Here is a 20,298-nt window from a genome sequence, read left to right as displayed (position 1 = left end):
TTGATCTACATACACCCACATTGCTTAAAATTCAAAATACACGAAAGGCTGAAATGAAGCTTCCCTTTTACTATCCTTCAGCTACACCTTTTCCCTCCCCACAGAGCCCTAGTATTAGCAGTTTCTTATGTATTTTCCTAAAGCTAATTTTTATGTAGGCCACCAAAAACAGGTACAGACACACACATACCACATTTCCTCCCCTTAATGCAAAAGATAGCATACTGTATGCTATACCTTTTTTCACTTAAAATATCTTTAAGATCAGTCCATAGCTTTATAAATCACCTTCTCTTTTTATTTACTGTATAATAAGTTCCATTATATGGAAGTTTCATCTTTACTTAAGAGTAAAAAAAAAAAAAAAACCTTAGATAAATATATCTACTGTGTCTTCATTATGTCACCTGATAGTTTAAATACGCCTTTTTCTCCTTCTGGGTTTAGTGGTTCCTGGGATGAGGACTGAGTTTTGTGGTACTCCACTGAGTTCTCTCTTACCCAGGTCTTCAAGAAAAAAATGGATTTTTCATATATGAAAATTTTAAATGACATGAGCTGTGGTACTAAATTAAAAATTATCACTGCTTTCCTGAAGTCTTAAGCATTTGTGATTGGCTAGTCACTGATATTTATCATAATAACCTTTATTTGTATTAAAATTTATTATAGCCTTCTTTAGTTTTAGGGCAGTGTCTATAAAATGTTTTTTGGCTGCTTTTCCTCCCTTTTTATTGACCTGAATGCAGATTTTTTCTTTCTGAATTTTAACCTTTAGCAGTCAAAAGTTATTTTATTATGTTCTTTATTTTATTTTGGAGAATCACCATGAGTTTATATGTAATTTCAGAGTAATGTCTTAAAATATTATAATCTATTTTAGTTATTAAATGCTACTATACATGAATCTTAAAAAGCCAAGAGATGTTTATATTAAGATCTAAATTTGTTTGGATTTTATTTTGATGAACAATTGGATACACTTTTTTATTAATTGTAGAAGCAACAAATGGTAAAAATTGAATTTTTCATGTCTAGTGACTTTTGGGGAAAAATTATATCTTTATTTTCAGGAGAGAGATTAACATGTCACCAGTAATTCCACCAAGACCATACCCTTTTAAAAAGAGATCAAATTATAAATACTGCTTTGGAGTGTGTTTTATGGTTTTTGGTGATATACTTAGAAAACAGATTTTTGTGTTCCCATCTATATCATCAAAAGGAATAATAGAGACCATGTCTGGGGAGGATAGTTTTTTTTCTTTTTATAATTACTGTTTTTATTTTACTTATGCCAGAAGTGTTTTCTGAATTACAAATCACTGTGATGCATTAAACTTTAACATTAGGAATATGGCTTTCATCTAAAAATGTAGTGGCTCATTGTGCTTTCTATAGTTTTGGGGTTTGTTTTTTTTAATACTTTAAAAGTGGACTTCAGGTAGTTACAGCTGTTAATAGTAGTAAATTAAGGTACATTGTAGAAATGGGAAATCTGGGAGTCACAGTTTTATTGATTATTATTCATAGGAAGCATACCTCTTCTTGCTTAAGAAGACTTTAAATTGTAAAGTATAAGAAATTGGTATTTTTCTGAAAACTTTTAGGGCTTGATTTTCGTAATACACATTAACCATTCTTAAATATTTGTACAGGAAAGGAGAAATTGTGAAAGATTCCTTGACTTTTTGCTTTAGCAGCTGGGTAGATAGTAAGATGCAGAAGCCTCAGGAAGTAATATTATGAGTCTAGCCATCTTTGCTCTCATCTCAATATTTCTGATTGCTCTGATACTGTGTTTCACATGTTGCTTAGTGATTCGTGTCATTTATAGGCTAGGCACTGGGTTGGGTACTGGGAATATAAAAAGGATTAAGATGCCCTTCAGGATTCAGTTAAGAAAGAGACAAACATTTTGACTTGCCAGGTATTAAAATAAATATATGAATGAAGTAATTCAGGAGCATCCAGGGCCAGAATGCCATAAAGGCTAGGCCTGGGTTCCCTACACTCAAGCTAACACTAGATATTTTAGTTTTTTAATCTTTGCCAGATCTGATGATATCTCAGTGTTTATTTTCTTGTTCAGATTCTTTGCCCATTTTTCTTTTTTCTTTTGGTTTGTCTTCATTAGACTTGTGAGAGCTATTTATTAAATACTAGGCATATTATACTCTTTGTCTTACTGTTGCAAATATTTTTCTATTTCATTTTTTGTTGTTTTTTCCTAAATATGCAGTTAATGTAAAAAGAATTTTTAAATATGTATGAATAATAACGGTATAATTAAGGAATAAAGAATAAAAGTGCAATCAATATTCACATGTATAATCTAATGTAAACCTTTAAAAATATAAAAAAATAACATCCAAGTTTTAAAAATAATAATAAATAAATATTTTGATGCAAAAGGAAAAGGTGTAAGAATATGGAAAATAAGTGACAAGAATTTTAAAAATATGTATGAGCAGTAATGATATAATTAAGAAATAAAGATGAACGTGCAATCAATATTCATGCATTTACCATTTAGTTTTAATAGAATACTTTTATCTTTTTTTTTTTTTAATCCTCACCCAAGGATATTTTTTTCCATTGTTTTTTGGAGAGAGTGGAAGGGGGAGAGAAAGAGAAACATTGATGTGAGAGAGACATCGATTGATTGCCTCCCGCACGTGCCCCCTACCGGGACTGGGGATTGAGCCTGCAGCTGAGGCACGGCCCTTCAGTCCTGGGATCAACACACTAACCACGAGCCAAACCAGCCAGGGCTAGAATACTTTTATCTTTGATTTTTGCTTATAGTTTGAGGAAAGTTATAAATAGAATATAGCAATAGCATTTTACAGGGGGATACGGCTGCTATTGGCCCAAGAGGTTTATATGGAAGTTAATATTTTTCTTCTATTATTGACTAGCTTTTCTATTAAAAATTAAATTTTATGTTATAACTAAGCTTCAAGCTTGACTTAAGATTTCTGCTACTTTTAGATCCTAAGTTCCTGTGTACATCCTATCCTTTTACCCTTTTCACTTAAATTTCAGTTAAAATACTTTTAATGTATAAACTTGCTTAACTAGATTTCCTTTAGTTGGAATTGTGCCTCCACCATCTACTTACCACTTGCATAACTTTTGGACAAACACTTAACCATCACTTTATCTCTCCTTTGCATACTTAGTAGAATTATTATGAAGATTAACTGAGATATGCTGTGTGCGAAGTGCCAGGCACACAGCAAGTGCTCAATAAATGACAAGTTAAAAAAGTCAGTCTTTTTCCATTTTGATTTTTGAGTTCTCTGTCATGCTTATGAGCTCTTAATCTAATTGTAGTTTCTGGGGTCTCTATTTGGGCTTTTGTTTTTATAAATTGCATTATAGGATGATGGTCTAAACTGTTTAGGTAGCCAAAGGGGCCTTGTTCTTACCAAGTCAATGACCATTCCTGTGTCTCTGGCACCTACAAATATTGTAAATAGTGCTGTTCTGTCCTGTGGGGACAGCTTTTAAGATGACCATTTTAATTTGTTCTCTTGCTTCTGCATATAGTGGTGAGAGTGTCTATCCCCTTTAATAAACCATAGTCAATAGTCTTGATTTCATTATATTAGTTGCTTCCCTTGTTGTTTTCCATGGAGATGTTTTAAGGGGTAATATATTAGGTACAGGCCATCTTAATCTCCAGGCTTCTGCAACCCAGTCAAATAAAGGTCTTCGTAAATTAATATTAGAAAAGAAATTTTAAAAACCTCTTATTCTACGACATAAACATGGGGAAATTACTTGATGTGATGTTTTTCATTTGGCATGTGTTCTAGGCCCCCAAGGATATATGTCCCTCCTGGCTTCATATCTGCTTGTGTAACTTTGGGGATTGAGTTCAATTTTGAGATGATAGAATTGGTAAGATCCTGGCATCCTTAAGGAGTGGGCTAAGGCAAGCCCAGCTTCTGTGATGAGAGAAAGTCCAGGTTGAATTTCCTGAGTATTCCTGTTGATTTTTTTTTTTTTTCATTTTCACCCCAAGATGTTTTTATTGACTTGAGAGAGAGAGACAGACAGACATCAGTGTGAGCGAGAAACATCTATCAGTTGCCTCTCCTACGTGCCCCGACCAGGGATCAAACCCCCAACCCAGGTATGTGCCCTGACTGAGAATTGAACCTACAACCTTTTTGTGTACCAGACAACGCTCCAACCAACTGAGCCAGCCAGCCAGGGCATTCCTGTTGATTTTTATTTGTAGGCTTCTTTGGCCTTTTTACCATGCTGTAGCATGAGGTTTATTGTTAGGGGGCTTATTTAGAAAAATAAATGGATTTCTCCTTGTGACCACTTCCATGGGACCTCCCACCTTTCACGCTTCATCCTTTCTCCACAAAATGTGAAGCTGCATGAGTTTGCTCACAGCGTACACATTTTCATCTCTCTCTGCTTTTTTGTTGCTGTTGTTAAGTGAGCTTTGATTATATTAATAAGAACTGATACCTGTGGTTTGGGTGTTATCCAAAGTTAATGGTAGCATTGATAATAACTACTATATTTATATATAAAATATGCACCATATTCTAGGCAATGCCCCTATGCTATACTGGTTTCCTTCACCCTTATTCCTATTAGGGAATTTGCATTTCTGTTAATTTTCTGTTGGTTTTAAATAAATTAGTTCTTAAGTTTTTGTAGCTCTGTGGGCCACACCAGGGTCATAGACTACTCCCTTCAATGGATTGTCAAACCATTTTAGGCACCACATCAACCACACCTGCACCCAGAGTAGACGCATTTACTTTGTTTTTCCTTGTGACCACCACCTAGGCCCTGATAGTGAAAGCCATCTCTTTTTCTAACTTGAAGAATTTTTTCAGAGGTTCACTGAAAAGCTTTCTTCATCACCTCCAAGAACCCTGAACAAATATGATCCCTGGATGTGATACCCAGGCACTTCAAAAGTGGGTCCATTTGATTCCTACCATACTTTTGTGCAGTTTATGTCACTAAGTTACAGATCCTTTTTATCATTAGACTACATAATTACCTAACAAGTTTTGATATAATTTCCTGTAGTTTTTCCTCTTTAGAAACACTGGTTAATTCTACCAGCCAGTAGTGAAAGTCAACCTTCGGTTCTTTTAACACCATTTCCGTTTGCTACCAACATACGCTTGGTAACTGAGCCTTCTCAAACTTCACTCTTAGAACAAAAAAAGTTTCTCTTTTTTTTATTATAAAATAAGCATAACATAAAATTTACCATTGTGAGCATTTTTAAGTGTGTAATTCAGTGGCATTAAGTACATTCAGTGTTGTGTAACCATCATTACTGTTTCCAGAACATTTTCATCACCCCAAACAGAAACACTACCCATTAAGCAATAACTCCGCATTTCTCCCTCATTCCAGCACCTGGTAATTTTTATTCTACTTTCTCTCTCTGAATTTGTTTGCCTATTCTAGATACTTCAGATGAGTAGATTCATACAATATTTTTTCTTTTGTGTTTGCCTTATCTCACTGAGCATAATGTTTTCAAGGTTCATCCATGTTGTAGCATGTATCGGCCTTTTATGGCTGAATAATTTTCCATGGTATATACCATATTTTGTTTATCTATTCATCTGTTGATGGACACTTGTGTTGTTTCCACCTTTTGGCTATTGTGAATAATGCTGTTCTGAACATTGGTGTGCAAGTATCTGTTGTGTTCCCATTTTCAATTCTTTTGCATATATACCTAGAAGTGGAATAGCCAGGTCATATGATGATTCTACATTTAGACTTTTCAGAAACTGCCATATTGTTTTCCACAGTACTGCACCATTTACATCCCCACGAGTAATGCACAAGGGTTACAGTTTCTCTACATCGTCACACACACTCATCATTTTTCATTTTTTGTTTTTGTTTTTTAATAATAGCCATGTTAGTGGGTATGAAGTAGTATCTCATTGCAGTTTTGATTTTGCATTCCCTTCTAACTAAGATCCTGAACATCTTTTCATGTATTTATTGCTATTTGCATCTTTTTTGGGGAAATGTCTGTTCAGGTTCTTTGCCCGTTTTTTAATCAGATTGTGTTTTTTTACAGAGTTATAAGAGTTCTTTACATGTTCTGCCATGTCTTTGTCTGATTTCTGAATCAGGGTAATGCTGGTCTTATAGAATGAGTTAAGAAGGGTTCTCTCCTCTTCAGTGTTTTGGAAGATTTTGGGAAGAATTGGTATTAATTGTTTAAATACTTGGTAACTTCACCAGTGAAGCCATATGGTCCTGGTCCTGGCCCTCCTTTTTGTTAAAAAGAGAGGGGATGCAGGGAGAGAGAAACACCGATGTGAAAGAGAAACATCTATTAGCTGCCTCCCGTAAGCACTTGACCAGGGATCTAACCCACAACCTTTTGGTGTATAGGTTGATGCTCCAACCCACTGAGTCACACCGGCCAGGGGCTGGGCTTTTTTTTAATTGGGAGGTTTTAGATAACTGATTCAATCTACTTGCTAGTTATAGATCTCTTTAGATTATCTATTTCTTTTTGTTTTTTTAAATATATCTTTATTGTTTTCAGAGAGGAAGAGAGAAGGAGAGAGAGAGAGAGAGAAACTTCAGTGATGACAGAGAGTCATTGATCGGCTGCCTCCTGCACGCCCCCGACTGGGTATCGAGCCCGCAACCCAGGCATGTGCCCTGACCTGGAATCGAACCACGATCTCCTGGATCCTAGGTCAATGCTCAACCACTGAGCCACACTGGGCCGGGTTCTATTTCTTTTTGAGTCAGTTTTGGTAGTTTGTGTGTTTCTAAGAATTTGTCCATTTCACCTAGATTATCCAATTTATCATTGTCCATAGTATTTTCTTATAATCTTCTTTTATTTCCATAAAATCAGTAGCAATGTCCCCCTTTTCACTCCTGGTGTTAGTAATTTGAGTCTCCTCTCTTTTTTCTCAATTATTTTTTTAAGAGCAAATAGTAAAGGAGCCACATATGATACTTTTCTTTTAACTTATATGAGTCTCAGAGTGAGAGGAAATGAGTGAAGGAGGAAGACAGAATATTTGGAGTGCTTTGAATTCATCCACATGCCATCCAACATTTTATTTATTCTTAAACTTTGGAGTGCTGTAGAACCAGCTGCTTTCTTCTGTTTGAGTATGGTAGAAAGTTCCTAGCAGGAATTCCATGGTCCTGATTCTCTCTGTGCCTGACAGCAATGTTAGATATTATAGGGGATACTAAAGGTGTTCCCCTAAAGGAGAACAGAAACGTATTCTGAAATGCACGCTAATGTAAAGTGCTATTATCTTATTAAAATCCACCAGCTTCCCAAAGTGAACCAACTCTAAATATACTGTTTGTCTTTCTGGAATGGTATGATTCTGTTTATTTTGGCTGTGACAAAATTTCAAAAATTTTGAAAAAACATGCAGAAAGGTAAATTATCAGTTTATTGAATCAAAGGAAAGATTAACCAGCTAAACCTGACATGATAAGGTGCATCTAAGTCTGAGGAAGAACAGGAGTAAGAGAACTGATTGCCTCTAGTACCCTTGCCATCTCTCCTCTCTTCTCTCTTGTAGGCTTTCTTTTCTCTCACTGCCCACTCCATGTGGCAAGAAACATGGGTGTCAACAGCACCAGAATTTTATAGGTTCCATGACGGGAGGAGAACTGATTTTTACTTTCTAGATTCCACATTTTAAAATCTTAGAAAAGATGTACTGGCTCAGCAAAAGGTGCCCACCCAGTATCAACTAACCATGTCAGGGTCTTGTGGGAATATGACAGCTCTAGTATTAGCCATATGGAAGAAGGTGGGGTATGGGAAGAAAGAAATTCCCAGGAGAATGGGGCTGGTGAATGGACAGTCTTATGAAGGCCCACAATATATCAAAGCTTGTTTATAGCATGAGATGACCAAATGAAAGACCCAGTGAGCAAATTTCCAATTCTTGAGCTACTTTTTCTCTAGAGAATAGGGATTTACCCACTGGTATTATATATGTGCTTAGTTAATAAAACCTCTCCCTGGATAGCCTAAGAGTTGTAGAAGTGCCATATATATAATCTCTCAAAGATATATAGTCTCTCATTCTCTCTCTCCCTCCCTCCTGTACCCTACTTTTACTTTTGACTGCATTTAACAACTTGAGATGTATTTCACCCATTTAAAATGCGCATACAGTCCAGTACTTTTTAGTATATTCATAGAATTGCACAACCATCACTACAACCTAATTTTAGAATATTTTCTACATCCCAAAAGGAAAGCCCAGGCCCATTAGCAGCTACTGCCCTTTGCTCTCATCTTTTACCCCTCCCCCTTCTCCCCCAAGTTCCTTGCAACCACTCATCTACTTTCTGTCTCTATGGATTTGCCCATTCTGTTTGTTGTTTGTTTTTTGTTTTTTTCATATAAATGAAATCATATACTATGTGGCCTTTTACATCTGGTTTCTTTCACTTGGCATAATGTTTTCAATGTTTATCTATACTGTAACGTCATCAGTATTTCATTTCTTTCTTTTTTTTCTTTTTTGCTGAATAATATTCCATTTTATGGATACACCACATTTTAATTATTTCAGTTGAAAATTGGTATAGTGAAATGGGATTGAAGAATATTTTAATTGTGGTGAATAAGTCTGAAACTGTAGTGCATAAAACCCAGGTAGAGTGGGCAGAGGTAAGGGATGCCAAAATAAGGGTAATAGAGTTTGTGAATAGGAAACTTTCCAGAAATCAGAAATCGCAAGCGAGGCCCTGGCAGCGTAGCTCAGTTGCTGAGAGCATCCTCCTTATATGCCAAGGTTGCAGGTTCAAATCCCCAGTCAGGGCACATACAAGAATCAACCAATGAATGCATAAGTAAGTGAAACAACAAATAGATGTTTCTTTCTCTCTCCCTCCCTCTCTCTCCCCTTCTCCCTCTCCTTTCCTCTCTCTGTAAAAATCAGTTTTAAAAAAATGTTACAGTGAGAATGGAGAAGGTTATGATCAGGAAAATTTCAGAATTTAAAATATTGGAGTCTTTGAAAAACTGTAACGCCCAATCTGTATAATGAGATATCATGACAGAATTTTATTTTCTAAATAGTAACTTTAATTTAAAATTGCCAAGAATCTTGATAAATTGACCTTTAAAATAGTTTTGTATTATTTTAAATTATAGCCAACCTTTGCTTATATTGTATGTTACAGATTTTCTTTTTTATAAAATTGGTTACATCAGTCATAGTTTCTATAAAACAAAATAGCTTTCAGTTCCCAATAATTAGGTTGTTTGAAATATTTGATTATAAAATACCAAATGATTTGCATTTTTTAATGTATCATTTTCTTTCAGGTTACAGTGTAGGATTTTGGAAGTCCTCCCTCCATCACATCAGAATGGTTTTTCTAATGGACATGTCAGCAATGTAGATGGAGAAACTATTATTATCAGTGATAGTGATGATTCGGAAACACAAAATAGTTCTTTTCAAAATGGGTAAGTGATTTTTATTCATTTTTAAATGTATATCAGATTGGCTAATGATATCCCATTGAAACAATTTTTTCTTTAATCCCTCCCTTCTTCCTTTCTAGTCATACTGTGGTATACTATTCAGCTAAACAATGTGGTTCCACAACACATTAGAGTTTGTAAAACTGAAACTTACTTAGTTAACTCTAGTTAGCAGAGTAAGAGCAATTGAAGCTCATCTCATTCAATTATACTTACGCATTCCACTTTTGTTTACTTGGGAAAATTCATTTTGTACTTTATTATACTTACTTTATGATACATATAATAAAGAAACTTTGTAGCCTTCTGAAATGCATTCAGTTGACAGCCTGGGTTGGCTGAGTGCTGTTGGAGAAAAATCACACAAACGCATCTAGATTGGCACTCCCTTCAGGAAAATGTAAAGTCTCAACTGAGTCCTCAACTGATTAAGAGTTTGTTTGAATATTTTAGCTCAGCTCTCTCCTGTCCTCCACAACAACCATCTAATTCTTTACTGCTCCATTCCGTTCCCTCTCTGCCTTTTAGGAATCTCAGACTTAAAAATGCTCTCTTCAGCCTGTATTGTGTGTCTCTTTTTCTTCCCTATTGTCAGTGAATAGTATCATAATCAAATAAGAAACCCGAGGCCACTCTTAAATACTTCCTTTAACTCCTTTGCTCCTGAAAATACTAGTGACAAGTTCTGTCACTCAGAACCTTGTAATTCAAGTTCTCATTTGTCTGACTTGAACTAATATATCCATAGCTAGCATTTGAGCATTTACTATGTCCTGGCACTGTCCTAAGTGCTTTATTTGCATGTTTGTCAGTTCTGGAAAAGTATTGTTATTTTTACTTAACAAAAGTCTGAGCCTTAGAAAGGTTAATTGGCTTTGCATGAGGTCATCTAAGTAGTACATTGCAAGTCTTTTGATATATCTCATTTTTTTCTTGAGTTGCTACTATTAAGCAGAAAAAGAAATTAATAGATCACTTGTCTATGTCTCTTGTTGAATACATAGTTTGGCATGCAACATTAGTGGGTATTGTGGTAGTTAATGTATGTTCTTTAGCAGCTTTGAGAGTAGTTCATGTGGTTTTTTGGACTATAGCAAAGATTATAACCCTTAGATTTAGTTTATATTAGATGAGTCTTGAATGGTTAAATACAGATTTTGTATATAAAAGATATTTTTAAATTGATGTTTAAATATGGTAAGCATTTGTTTATCTAATTTTTTCCATTTTAAAATTTATCATTTGCTGGTGGGGCATGGCTCAGCTGTTGAGCATCGACCTAGGATCCAGATCACCTTTTGATTCCTGATCAGGGCACATGCCTGGGTTACGGGCTCGATCCCCAGTCAGGGGCATGCAGGAGGCAGCTGATCAATGACTCTCTCATCATTGATGTTTCTGTCTCTTTCTCCCTCTCCCTTCCTCTCTCTGAAATCAATAAAGATTTTTTTCTTTTTTTTTTTAATTATTTAAAGTTATTTTATAGTAACTTTTAATATACTCTTCTAATTCTTTTAGGTGCTTTGAGACAAGGAATGTCTAGATTCTTAGGTTTAGCACTCTGTTCACCACATTAATGTCCTTACCCTTCTTTTTAGATTTGAATATGAGCTACCTGCATGTTTTGTGGCTAATTTGTTACCTTGAGTACAAAGCAAATTAATTCAGAATCCCAGTTAGTAAGCAAATATTTTGCCTGTTATATGTAGCATTTAGAGTATTTCAATTGGTAAATCCCACTTGTGCCACTTATAACAAGCTCATTACAAAGTGTAATTGGATTTGGCCACAGGAGTGATCAGTCATAATTTCCTACCTATATAGTGTGTGCCTTCTCCTTTGAATATAGGCAGTTGGAATAAACCCTTGATATAGGAAACATGAGTAAGCTGGTCTATTATAGATATTTATTCATAGATATTTTTAACCTGTTTGTGTTTCTCAAAGAATCTGAGTTTTCACTATATATCAACATCATAAAATGCCTGGTGGTTTATAGGTCGCTACTGCTGTACCTGGAGATGTCAGAAAGGGTGAAACATAGTTATTAGTGGCCTTTACTCTGTTGAATTACTTCTTTTTTTCTTTTCTTTTTTTTTTTTTTTTTTTTTGGTAATCCTCATCCAAGGATATTTTTTCCATTGATTTTTAGAGAAAGTAGAAGGGAGGGAGGGAAGGAGAGAGAGAGGGGAAGAGAGAGAGAGAAACATCAATGTGAGAGAGACACATCGATTGCTTGCCCCCTACACACGCCTGGACTGGGCCAGGGATCAAACCTGCAACCCAGGTCCATGCCCTTGACTGAGAATCAAACCCAAGACCCTTCAGTGTGTGGCCGACACTCTAACCCTGAGACACTGGCCAGGGCATCTGTTGAGTTATTTCTATTAATGCCCTAACTTCAGTGATTTACTTCTTGGTAGTTCCCTACCAGTAAAATGTAATCTGGATTTTCTTATGTTTTAGCAGGTGGGCTGAAGGGAAGGGAATGGAACAATCCCTTATTGGGCATTTTCCATGAGTTAAACGGTGTAACAGCACCCACATATCTTGTTTTATTTATTCCTCAGACCCATTCTATAAGAGCAGGTGGTCATATTTTTATATTTTTAAGGAGAAAGAGAAGTTGGGTTAGAAAATTTGCTGAGTATGATGTAGTTCATACCTGCAAGACATACTAAGGCAGAATACTTGGAATTAAATCTAGGTGCCCAAAATGATCATCATTTTGTGGGGGAAAGGGTGAGGCAGAGGGAGAGGGAAAGAGAGAGACAAAACATGTATAACATGATCATTTGCCATTTTAACCATTTTAAATGTACAATTTAGTGGCATTAATTGCATTCTCAATGTTGTAAAATTATCACCAGTTTTCAAAACTTTTTCATCACCCTAAACAGAAGCTCTGTACCCATTAAGTAATAATTTCCCATTTCCTCCCAACCCCAACCCCTAGTAACCTCTAATCTGGTTTCTGTCTCTGAATTTACCTATTCTAGATATTTCATATAAGTGGAATCATGTAATATTTGTCCTTTTGTGTCTGGCTTATTTCACTTAGTATAATTTTTTAAAGAACATATTGTAGCATGTTGAAATTTATAACAGGATGAACGAATTAATGTACCCCCCAAAGGGAAGAAAATATACGAAGCGGGGGGGGGGGTGTTGGGGGGAAGGGCGTAAGTGTGTACTTCTTTGCCAGTTCTTAAAATAAGATAAACTACATTATCTCCACTTTTGTTCTCGGATTACAAAGCTATGAAGAAGAAAGTTTAAAAGCAAATGTAAGAGCTATTTGTTTACTAATTTAACCTAAACTGGGTGCTCTGTGCTAATTCATCTCTAGTTATTTTCTTCACCCATGGAAAATTTATCAAATGAGTAATTAGAGTACCTTTGTAACATAAAATAGTGCTTTGTGTACTATTTTGGTTAATAGAATGGTGAGGGATATTGGTAACATATAAAATTCTAGTTAAACTAAAAATACATTAGGTTCTGTTATAGTATGTTCTTAGAAATTAGATTTGCATTTAAAACCTCACATTTCCAAAGAAATTATTAACTGATTTATATCTTTTCTCTGCTATTTTTAGGAAGAAAAGAGATGCAATTGATCCCTTATTGTTCAAGTACAAGGTGCAACCAACTAAAAAAGAATTGTTTGAGTGCGCTATTGTTAAAGCCACACAAATCAGGTAAATTCAGTACCTTCCTTATGCTGGTTTAAAGTAGTATAATTATGTTAGGTTAAGAGATTTGATGTAGAACAAATGGGTAGTGCTGCAAGTGGTTGCTTCCTTTTTTTTTTTTTTTTTCTTAATCCTCACCTGAGGATATTTTTTCCATTGCTTTTCAGAGAGAGTGGAAGGGGTGGGGATGGGAGAGAAAGGGAGAGAGAAAGAAACATCGATGTGAGAGAGACACATCAATTGGTTGCCTCCTGCTCACCTACCAAGGCTGGGGATCGAGCCTGCAACTGAGGTACATGCCCTTGGCCAGAATCGAACCTGGGAACCTTCAGTCCAAGGGCCAACACTAACCACTCAGCCAAACTGGCTCGGGCAGGTTACTTCCTTTTTTAAAATAAATGTACATTTATGTTCATAGACTGATTCCATAATGGATTCCATGAGGCCTTTATTTAGATTTGTAAATAACCCCAAATGGTCTTCACATCTAAGAAATTATGAAGGATCCTATTTATGAAGTACTTCCCTTGAGAAAACTCAATTTTCAAAGCTGAGATGTCTGATGGTGCTTACAAATATTTCGGTCACATTTGTAATATTTTATTCATTAGACACAAACATCTCATAAGTCTCATTCCTTAAGAAAGTTAAATAAAAATTGAGTATCTTTAAAAATTCCTCTTTAAGACCTAATCAAAAGAGAGAGGTAGTAAGTGGTTAATATTTAGAAGAATCAGCCTGTACATAGGGGAAGATCCCTATTGTTGCCCGTTGAGGTTGGGCTCTTAGTCATTGAATAAGTTGACATATCAGCCAACCATCAGCTTGCCCTGCAGAAGTCCTTCTTGCATTTCCTTTGAGTTGTACTTATTCTCTCGTCCCTGCTGCCCCGTATGTACCCATGTGTTTGAAGAAAAGTGATGATAATATTTGTGGGAGGACTTCTACTTAAAAACTTCTCCATAGTTTGTTTAGTCATAAAAGCTTTTAATGTGACTTTTTCTTGAAAGGAATACATTGAATTTAACTAAAGCATTTACTTTCCAGAAATACTTGTGTGTTATTTATTGTGTTTGCTTTGTTGTGGTGGTAGTTATTACTGTTGTGGTTACTCTTTTTGAATTTAGGAACAAGGGAGAATGAAAAATAGTATATTCTTAGAATTTTAAGAATTCTAATTCTCTTTCATTTTAATACCATGAATTTGTTGGCTGCCATATGAAGTTTAAATACAAAATATTTTAGAATTTGATAAAATCCATGTCCTATTCTGTTCACAGTATCCATCTGAATGTTTGCTTTACTTAGTGTTATGTGATATCTGGTAACCTACTGATTTTAATTTTTTAAAGAATTTTAATCGTGATAACTTGTAGGAATGATCATCTAATTTTATAAGATTTAGCTTACTCTTCGTAGTATATTTTCCTTGAGGCTAATTTGATTTCTAAGTGGTTCCTAAGCAATAAATGCATATACTATTTTTAATGGACTTCTATAATAGACCTAGTCAAGTAGATCTTATAACATTCTACATGAATACTTCTGAATAAAGTTTCTTGTTACTTCTACATAAATACTCTTAGAAAATGAAATGTCCTTTTCCTAGGCTTGAAATTGAGGTTATGGGTTTATAGAAATTATTGAGTTTGGATTGAATTCTTTTATATTAACACTTTCTTCTTCTCTTTATTTCCCTCTTAGCCGGAGAAAACACCTATTTTCTCGTGATAAACTAAAGCTTTTTCTAAAGCAACACTGTGAACCACAAGATGGAGTCATTAAAATTAAGGTAATTAGAAAAGTGAAACTATTTGTTAGAAAGGAGAAAAAAAGAAATGGGTAGTGATATAAAGTCATAACATTACAAAAATGTTATTTCAGAGTTGTTTGAAAATAGCTCTCTTTTTATCTAGAGCCAATTTTTAGTAATTTTCTTTATATATTGGATTAAATACTGGTTTTACAATTTCTAGAATTGCTAGGTAGTGCAGGTACTACCACTTCCCCCCCTGATAAAAATAATAACCAGGTGAGAACAGATGAAAAACTTGGGGGGAAAAAGTTGTGGGAGTGGGATAACTATAATTTTCTTAATAGTGTGGTTCTGGCTCACAAAAATAGATTAAAGAACAATGCTAAAATAGGTCCTACTAGATAGGAGAGCAGCATATATAATAAAAACATCAAAGCAGATAGGATTTATTTTATTCGTAACCATTAATAGAAGGAAAAATCAAGTCTAGAAACCTCACATTGTACACTGGGTAAAAAAGTTAAATGGTAAAATTAATACTTAAAAATGAGAAATATTTAACACACATTGGAAGAAATGTTAAATCTAAGTAAAAACAGAGTAGAATGAGTAGGAGAGTTGTACATGTGTCAGAAATCAGCCATTGTGTGCTTAAGATTGATTCATTTCATTATATGTAAATGTTACTTCAAAAGAAAAGAAATGAAAAAAAAAATAGATGAGTTTACTCTATGTGAAAAGTAGCCTTTTAAATCTCTGGAGACCAAGATAGGTTATTTATTAAAGAAAACTGGGCCCTGGCCAATGTTTCTCAGTGGTTATAGAGCGTCGGCTATCACACCAAAGGGACTGGGGTTCCATTCCCAGCCAAGGGCATGTACCTAGGTTGGAGGTCTTATCCCCAACCCCAGCCAGCCAGTCAGGGCACATGAGGGAGGCAACCAATTGATGTGTGTCTCTCTCACATCAGTGTTTCCCTCCCTCCCTCTCTCTTTCCATCTCCCCCTCCCTCTCTCCCCCTGCCCTTCCCCCCTCCCTTCCACTCTAAAAAATCAATGGGAAAAATACCCTCAGGTGAGGATTAACAACAACAAAATAACAATGAAAAAAGAAAATTTCATATAAAATTATTTAAAAGCAAAGCAAATAAAATATTCCTGTGTAAGGGTAGTTTGGAAATAGTTATAGAATTTAAGAAACTGTTGAAACATTCTTGAGTATTGTATTTTAATTTTGGTTTTCTTTCTTGTAAAGCCGATTAATTATGTAGTTTTTTAAAGAATCAAGTAAACTAAAATATATATTACTTCATAATAGCATAAGAAATTCTAATGTTTTGGACCTGGTCTAACATGTCAGTCATATGTGGTTTACTAATTGTTATTATTGTACCCTATGTCTTTTTTTATAAAGGCATCATCTCTTTCAACATATAAAATAGCAGACCAAGATTTTTCTTATTTTTTCCCTGATGATCCACCCACCTTTATCTTCAGTCCTGCTAACAGGAGAAGAGGGAGACCTCCCAAACGAGTATCTATTAGTCAGGTAAGTAGAGGATAGATAAAAACTACCTTGTAGCTCTTAATAAAACTATTTAAAATCAAGAGTAGTGGTTGGCTCCCCTACCTCCACAGCCTGTAGGAAGGAACACATTCCTTCACACACAAAAAATGTGTGTACTACATGGTGATAACCGCTCAGCAGCGAGGCTTGTAGAAGCTTCAGGCGTGAATTAGACACGGCTCTCGTGCTACAGGGATTTTATACCGCAGCGGAAGCAAGCATAAAGCAATTACTAAAATGTAAACCAGGATAAAATAGAATAAACGATGGTTGAAGCATAAGGAGTATTTAATACATGAGAGATAGTAAAGCAGGTTAGAGACATTATTTTCACAAGAAATAAGGTAGAAATAAACTTTTGACTTATTTTAACTGGCCACAGAATGTTTCTGATTTATGTTTTCTCTACCACTTACATATTTGATGTCTACACCATCTAGTCTGTAAGGATTTATTTTTGTTTTTCTAATGTGTATTTTTTTAAGTCTCCCTTTATAGATTACCAGTTGTTTTTTCTGGAAGGTGTTTTTGTACTAATTTGTAGGCTATAGAATTAGTACTATGATTAGAGTTGTTAAAAATTCGGTTATTAGTCAGATGGAAAAGGACAAAAACTGTGATTTGACTCACATGGAATAGAAAACAAGCAGCAGGTGACCTGACCAAACAAAGAAAACCACAGATACAGACCACAAAATGGTAGTTACCAGAGGGGAAGGGGGGTCAAATATATGGTAACAGAAGGAAACTAGACTTTGGGTGGTGAGCACACAGATAGTGAATTATAATGCTGTACACCTGAAATTTACATGGTTATTAACCAATGGCAACTTAATAAGTACCATATTTTTATTTTTTATTAATCCTCACCCAAGGATTTTTTTTTTTTTTTTTTTTTTTTTTTTTTTTTGAGAGAATGGAAGGGATGTGGAGGGACAGAGAGAGAAAAACATCGATTGAGAGACACATCGATTAGTTGCCTCCCACACGTGCCCCAATCAGGGCCAGGGATCGAGCCTGTAACCGAGGCACATGCCCTCTATCAGAATCGAACCCTCGACCCTTCAACCCACAGGCTTAACCACTGAGCCAGACTTTATTTTTTTAAGTTAAAAAAATTCTTTTAGCGGGAGCTGGGTGGAGGGGGTCAATGGGGGAAAGAGAGGGACATCTGTAATACTTTCAACAAAAAAGATGTATGTTTAAATTTTTTATTGATTTTAGAGAGGGGGGGAAGGGAGACAGAGAAACATTGATTTGTTGTTCCACTTATCTATGCATTCGCTGGTTGATTGTTGTATGTGCCCTGACCGGATCAAACCCGCAACCTTGGCGTATCAGGATGACACTCTAGCCAACTGAGCTAACCACCAGGGCCTGAATATCATGTTTTTTAAAGTTCAGTGATAGAACTTTTAGAATAAAACCTCATTTAAGTATAAAGAAAGTGTCATTGAGGGCTATACATTTTTTGTTTTTTATTCTCACTGTAAGAACAAGACAGACCATCAGTTTGTGTAAGTTGTGGTTCTACAACCTTAGTTTCTTGGTTTGTGTTTTAGGAGGACAGCATTGCTAATAAACAGACTTTTGCAAGTTATAGGAATAAAGCTACTAAAGAGAGAGACAAACTTTTGAAACAAGAAGAAATGAAGTCACTGGGTGAGTTTTAACATTCTCTCCAAAAATTGTTTATATACAGGAAAGAATATTTCTCTGTGCCTGAGTGGGAGATGTTTCTAAAATGCCTATTTCTGGAGTTTTTAAAAAGCATAAATCAGTTTTTTCCTTTAGGCATCTATTGACTTTTATGATAAATGAGACCTCTGCTTATCTCTTAAAATTATTTCAAGGTATAGCATAGCCCATGTTAAACTGACCTAGTGTTAGATTAAGCTCAAGTTGGAGTTTCTAGAGTTTACAAACTGTTTTAGGCCATTTTGTTTGAGTCACACAGCCTTATAAAACGTGGCTTCCCAAACCTGACTGCATATGAATCTCTTGGGAATGTTATTAAAAACGAAGATTCTAAATTAGTAGATCTGGGTGAGAAGAGATTCTGTATTTCCAAAAAGGTGATAACCTGGCTGCTGGTCTTAGGGCCACACTTTGAGTAGCAGGGCTTTCAAAGGCAGGTAAATGTTTGTCCCACTGCAGTAGTTTGTCTTATATACTCAGCCAGCTTGCTTTTTCAGTTTTAATCACCTGCTGGCTCCCTCCAGGAATTTATAACCCCTGTGTTTCTCTGCTGATCTCATTTAACCTTAAATTATTTCAGGATTCTTTTGTTATATTACAAAATGTGTTGTTTTCTGTCTCTATACAGTTCTAACTTTGACCTTCTCCACAGCTTTTGAAAAGGCTAAATTAAAAAGAGAAAAAGCAGATGCCCTAGAAGCAAAAAAGAAAGAAAAGGAAGATAAAGAGAAAAAGAAGGAAGAATTGAAGAAAATGGTTGAAGAAGAGAGACTGAAGAAGAAAGAGGAAAAAGAAAGGCTTAAAATAGAAAGAGAAAAGGTATTCACTTAAATATATTAGCTATGCTCTCTACATATAGCGTAAATAGTGCTTTACACATTCCAATTCATGGTTAATTTTCAAGGGTTTTTACCAGTTTCATTCACATTTATAATTGTGTATAGAGCACTGATAAACAGTATTGATTTACCTCCCATTGATCTTTTGCTTTGAAAAATTTAATGAATTATTTAAGGTTCAACATATAATAACATGCTTTATACCTCAAAGCTTCTTTTAATGTATAATTCCTGTGTAATCAATGTGTAATTCTACTGTGTTAATTTTCTTCATCATTTAGACTTTGAAATTTAGGGAAGGTGATAATGCGTAAAACCTTTAAAAGTAAAATACAATAAAATCTATGACTAACAAAAATTGTTACAGAGTTGCTATTCTCCTTAAAGAATAAGATATCTGTGATGATAAGAACATTCAGCAAATCTTTAGTACAATCTTTAGTGGTAGATGTTCCTTAGAGTATCCTGTAGCTGGTTTTTTCCAAAGACAGTCATTGTCATTGGTTTTCTGAGATACTCACAAGTAACCTTAGATGATGGTGTTATACACAGTGTTTGTTTAAACTGCCTGAAATTTTATGAATTATTTCAAATAGGCCATTGCAGTGGGGGTGGAGGTGTCTAATATACATTCATTCCAGAAAAGGCAGAGAACAAAAAAAAACACTTGTTATTTAAATGGTAGCATTTAGAGATAGCATTGTTAACACCTTGATTAATTTATTTCTAATCTTTATTCTGGACCTTAAAAAAAGAGGTCCAGCATTTATAATTTTGTATACTTTTTTGTTTAACATTATAAACATTTCTTCATGTTATTAAATAAACTAAGGTGGGGTTTTTAGTGACTGCTTAATAGTTAATCAAAAAGATATAGCTAAGTGCTTTATAATTTTTTGCCTATAAATAATGATACTCTGTTTAAATTTGTGAATAAATTTCCTCTTTTTGGATTATGTCCCTGGATAAATTTGTAGAAGTAGAATAATAGGTCAAAGGATACAAAAATTTTTTAAACTTTCTATCCATGTACATGGATATTTGTTTACCAAACATTTTGTGCTTATTTGCACTCAGCAGCAGTGAATGAGAATACCCATTCTATTACATCCTATAAGAATTATGTTGTAGTAGTGGGATGACTTATTTCAACAGACTACTCAAAACACAGTTAATAAGCTTTGTAACCATCTAGTCATTTTATGTTGAAAATTTGATAAGTGCACATCTGTTTAC

The 20,298-nt window shown here is 34.9% G+C and overlaps 1 protein-coding gene across 3 annotated transcripts in view; it reads left to right on the top strand.

The window, feature by feature from the left end:
* The window catches only part of BAZ1A (bromodomain adjacent to zinc finger domain 1A), a 112,458-nt gene that overhangs the window by 11,477 nt on the left and 80,683 nt on the right, over positions 1–20,298 (top strand). For all 3 annotated transcript variants that reach the window (XM_087823435.1, XM_087823434.1, XM_016220254.2), the window contains 6 exons: positions 9,347–9,490; positions 13,108–13,209; positions 14,908–14,995; positions 16,373–16,507; positions 18,088–18,187; positions 18,876–19,042. In XM_087823435.1, the coding sequence (XP_087679561.1) occupies positions 9,347–9,490; positions 13,108–13,209; positions 14,908–14,995; positions 16,373–16,507; positions 18,088–18,187; positions 18,876–19,042 (736 nt within the window). The remainder of the gene's footprint in view (positions 1–9,346; positions 9,491–13,107; positions 13,210–14,907; positions 14,996–16,372; positions 16,508–18,087; positions 18,188–18,875; positions 19,043–20,298) is intronic.

Source organism: Miniopterus natalensis, chromosome 1 (assembly GCF_054644295.1).
Source record: "Miniopterus natalensis isolate mMinNat1 chromosome 1, mMinNat1.hap1, whole genome shotgun sequence".
Classification (NCBI taxonomy): Eukaryota; Metazoa; Chordata; class Mammalia; order Chiroptera; family Miniopteridae; genus Miniopterus; species Miniopterus natalensis.
Note: the sequence above shows the minus strand (reverse complement) of the source record. Positions and strands in the feature narration are given on the sequence as shown.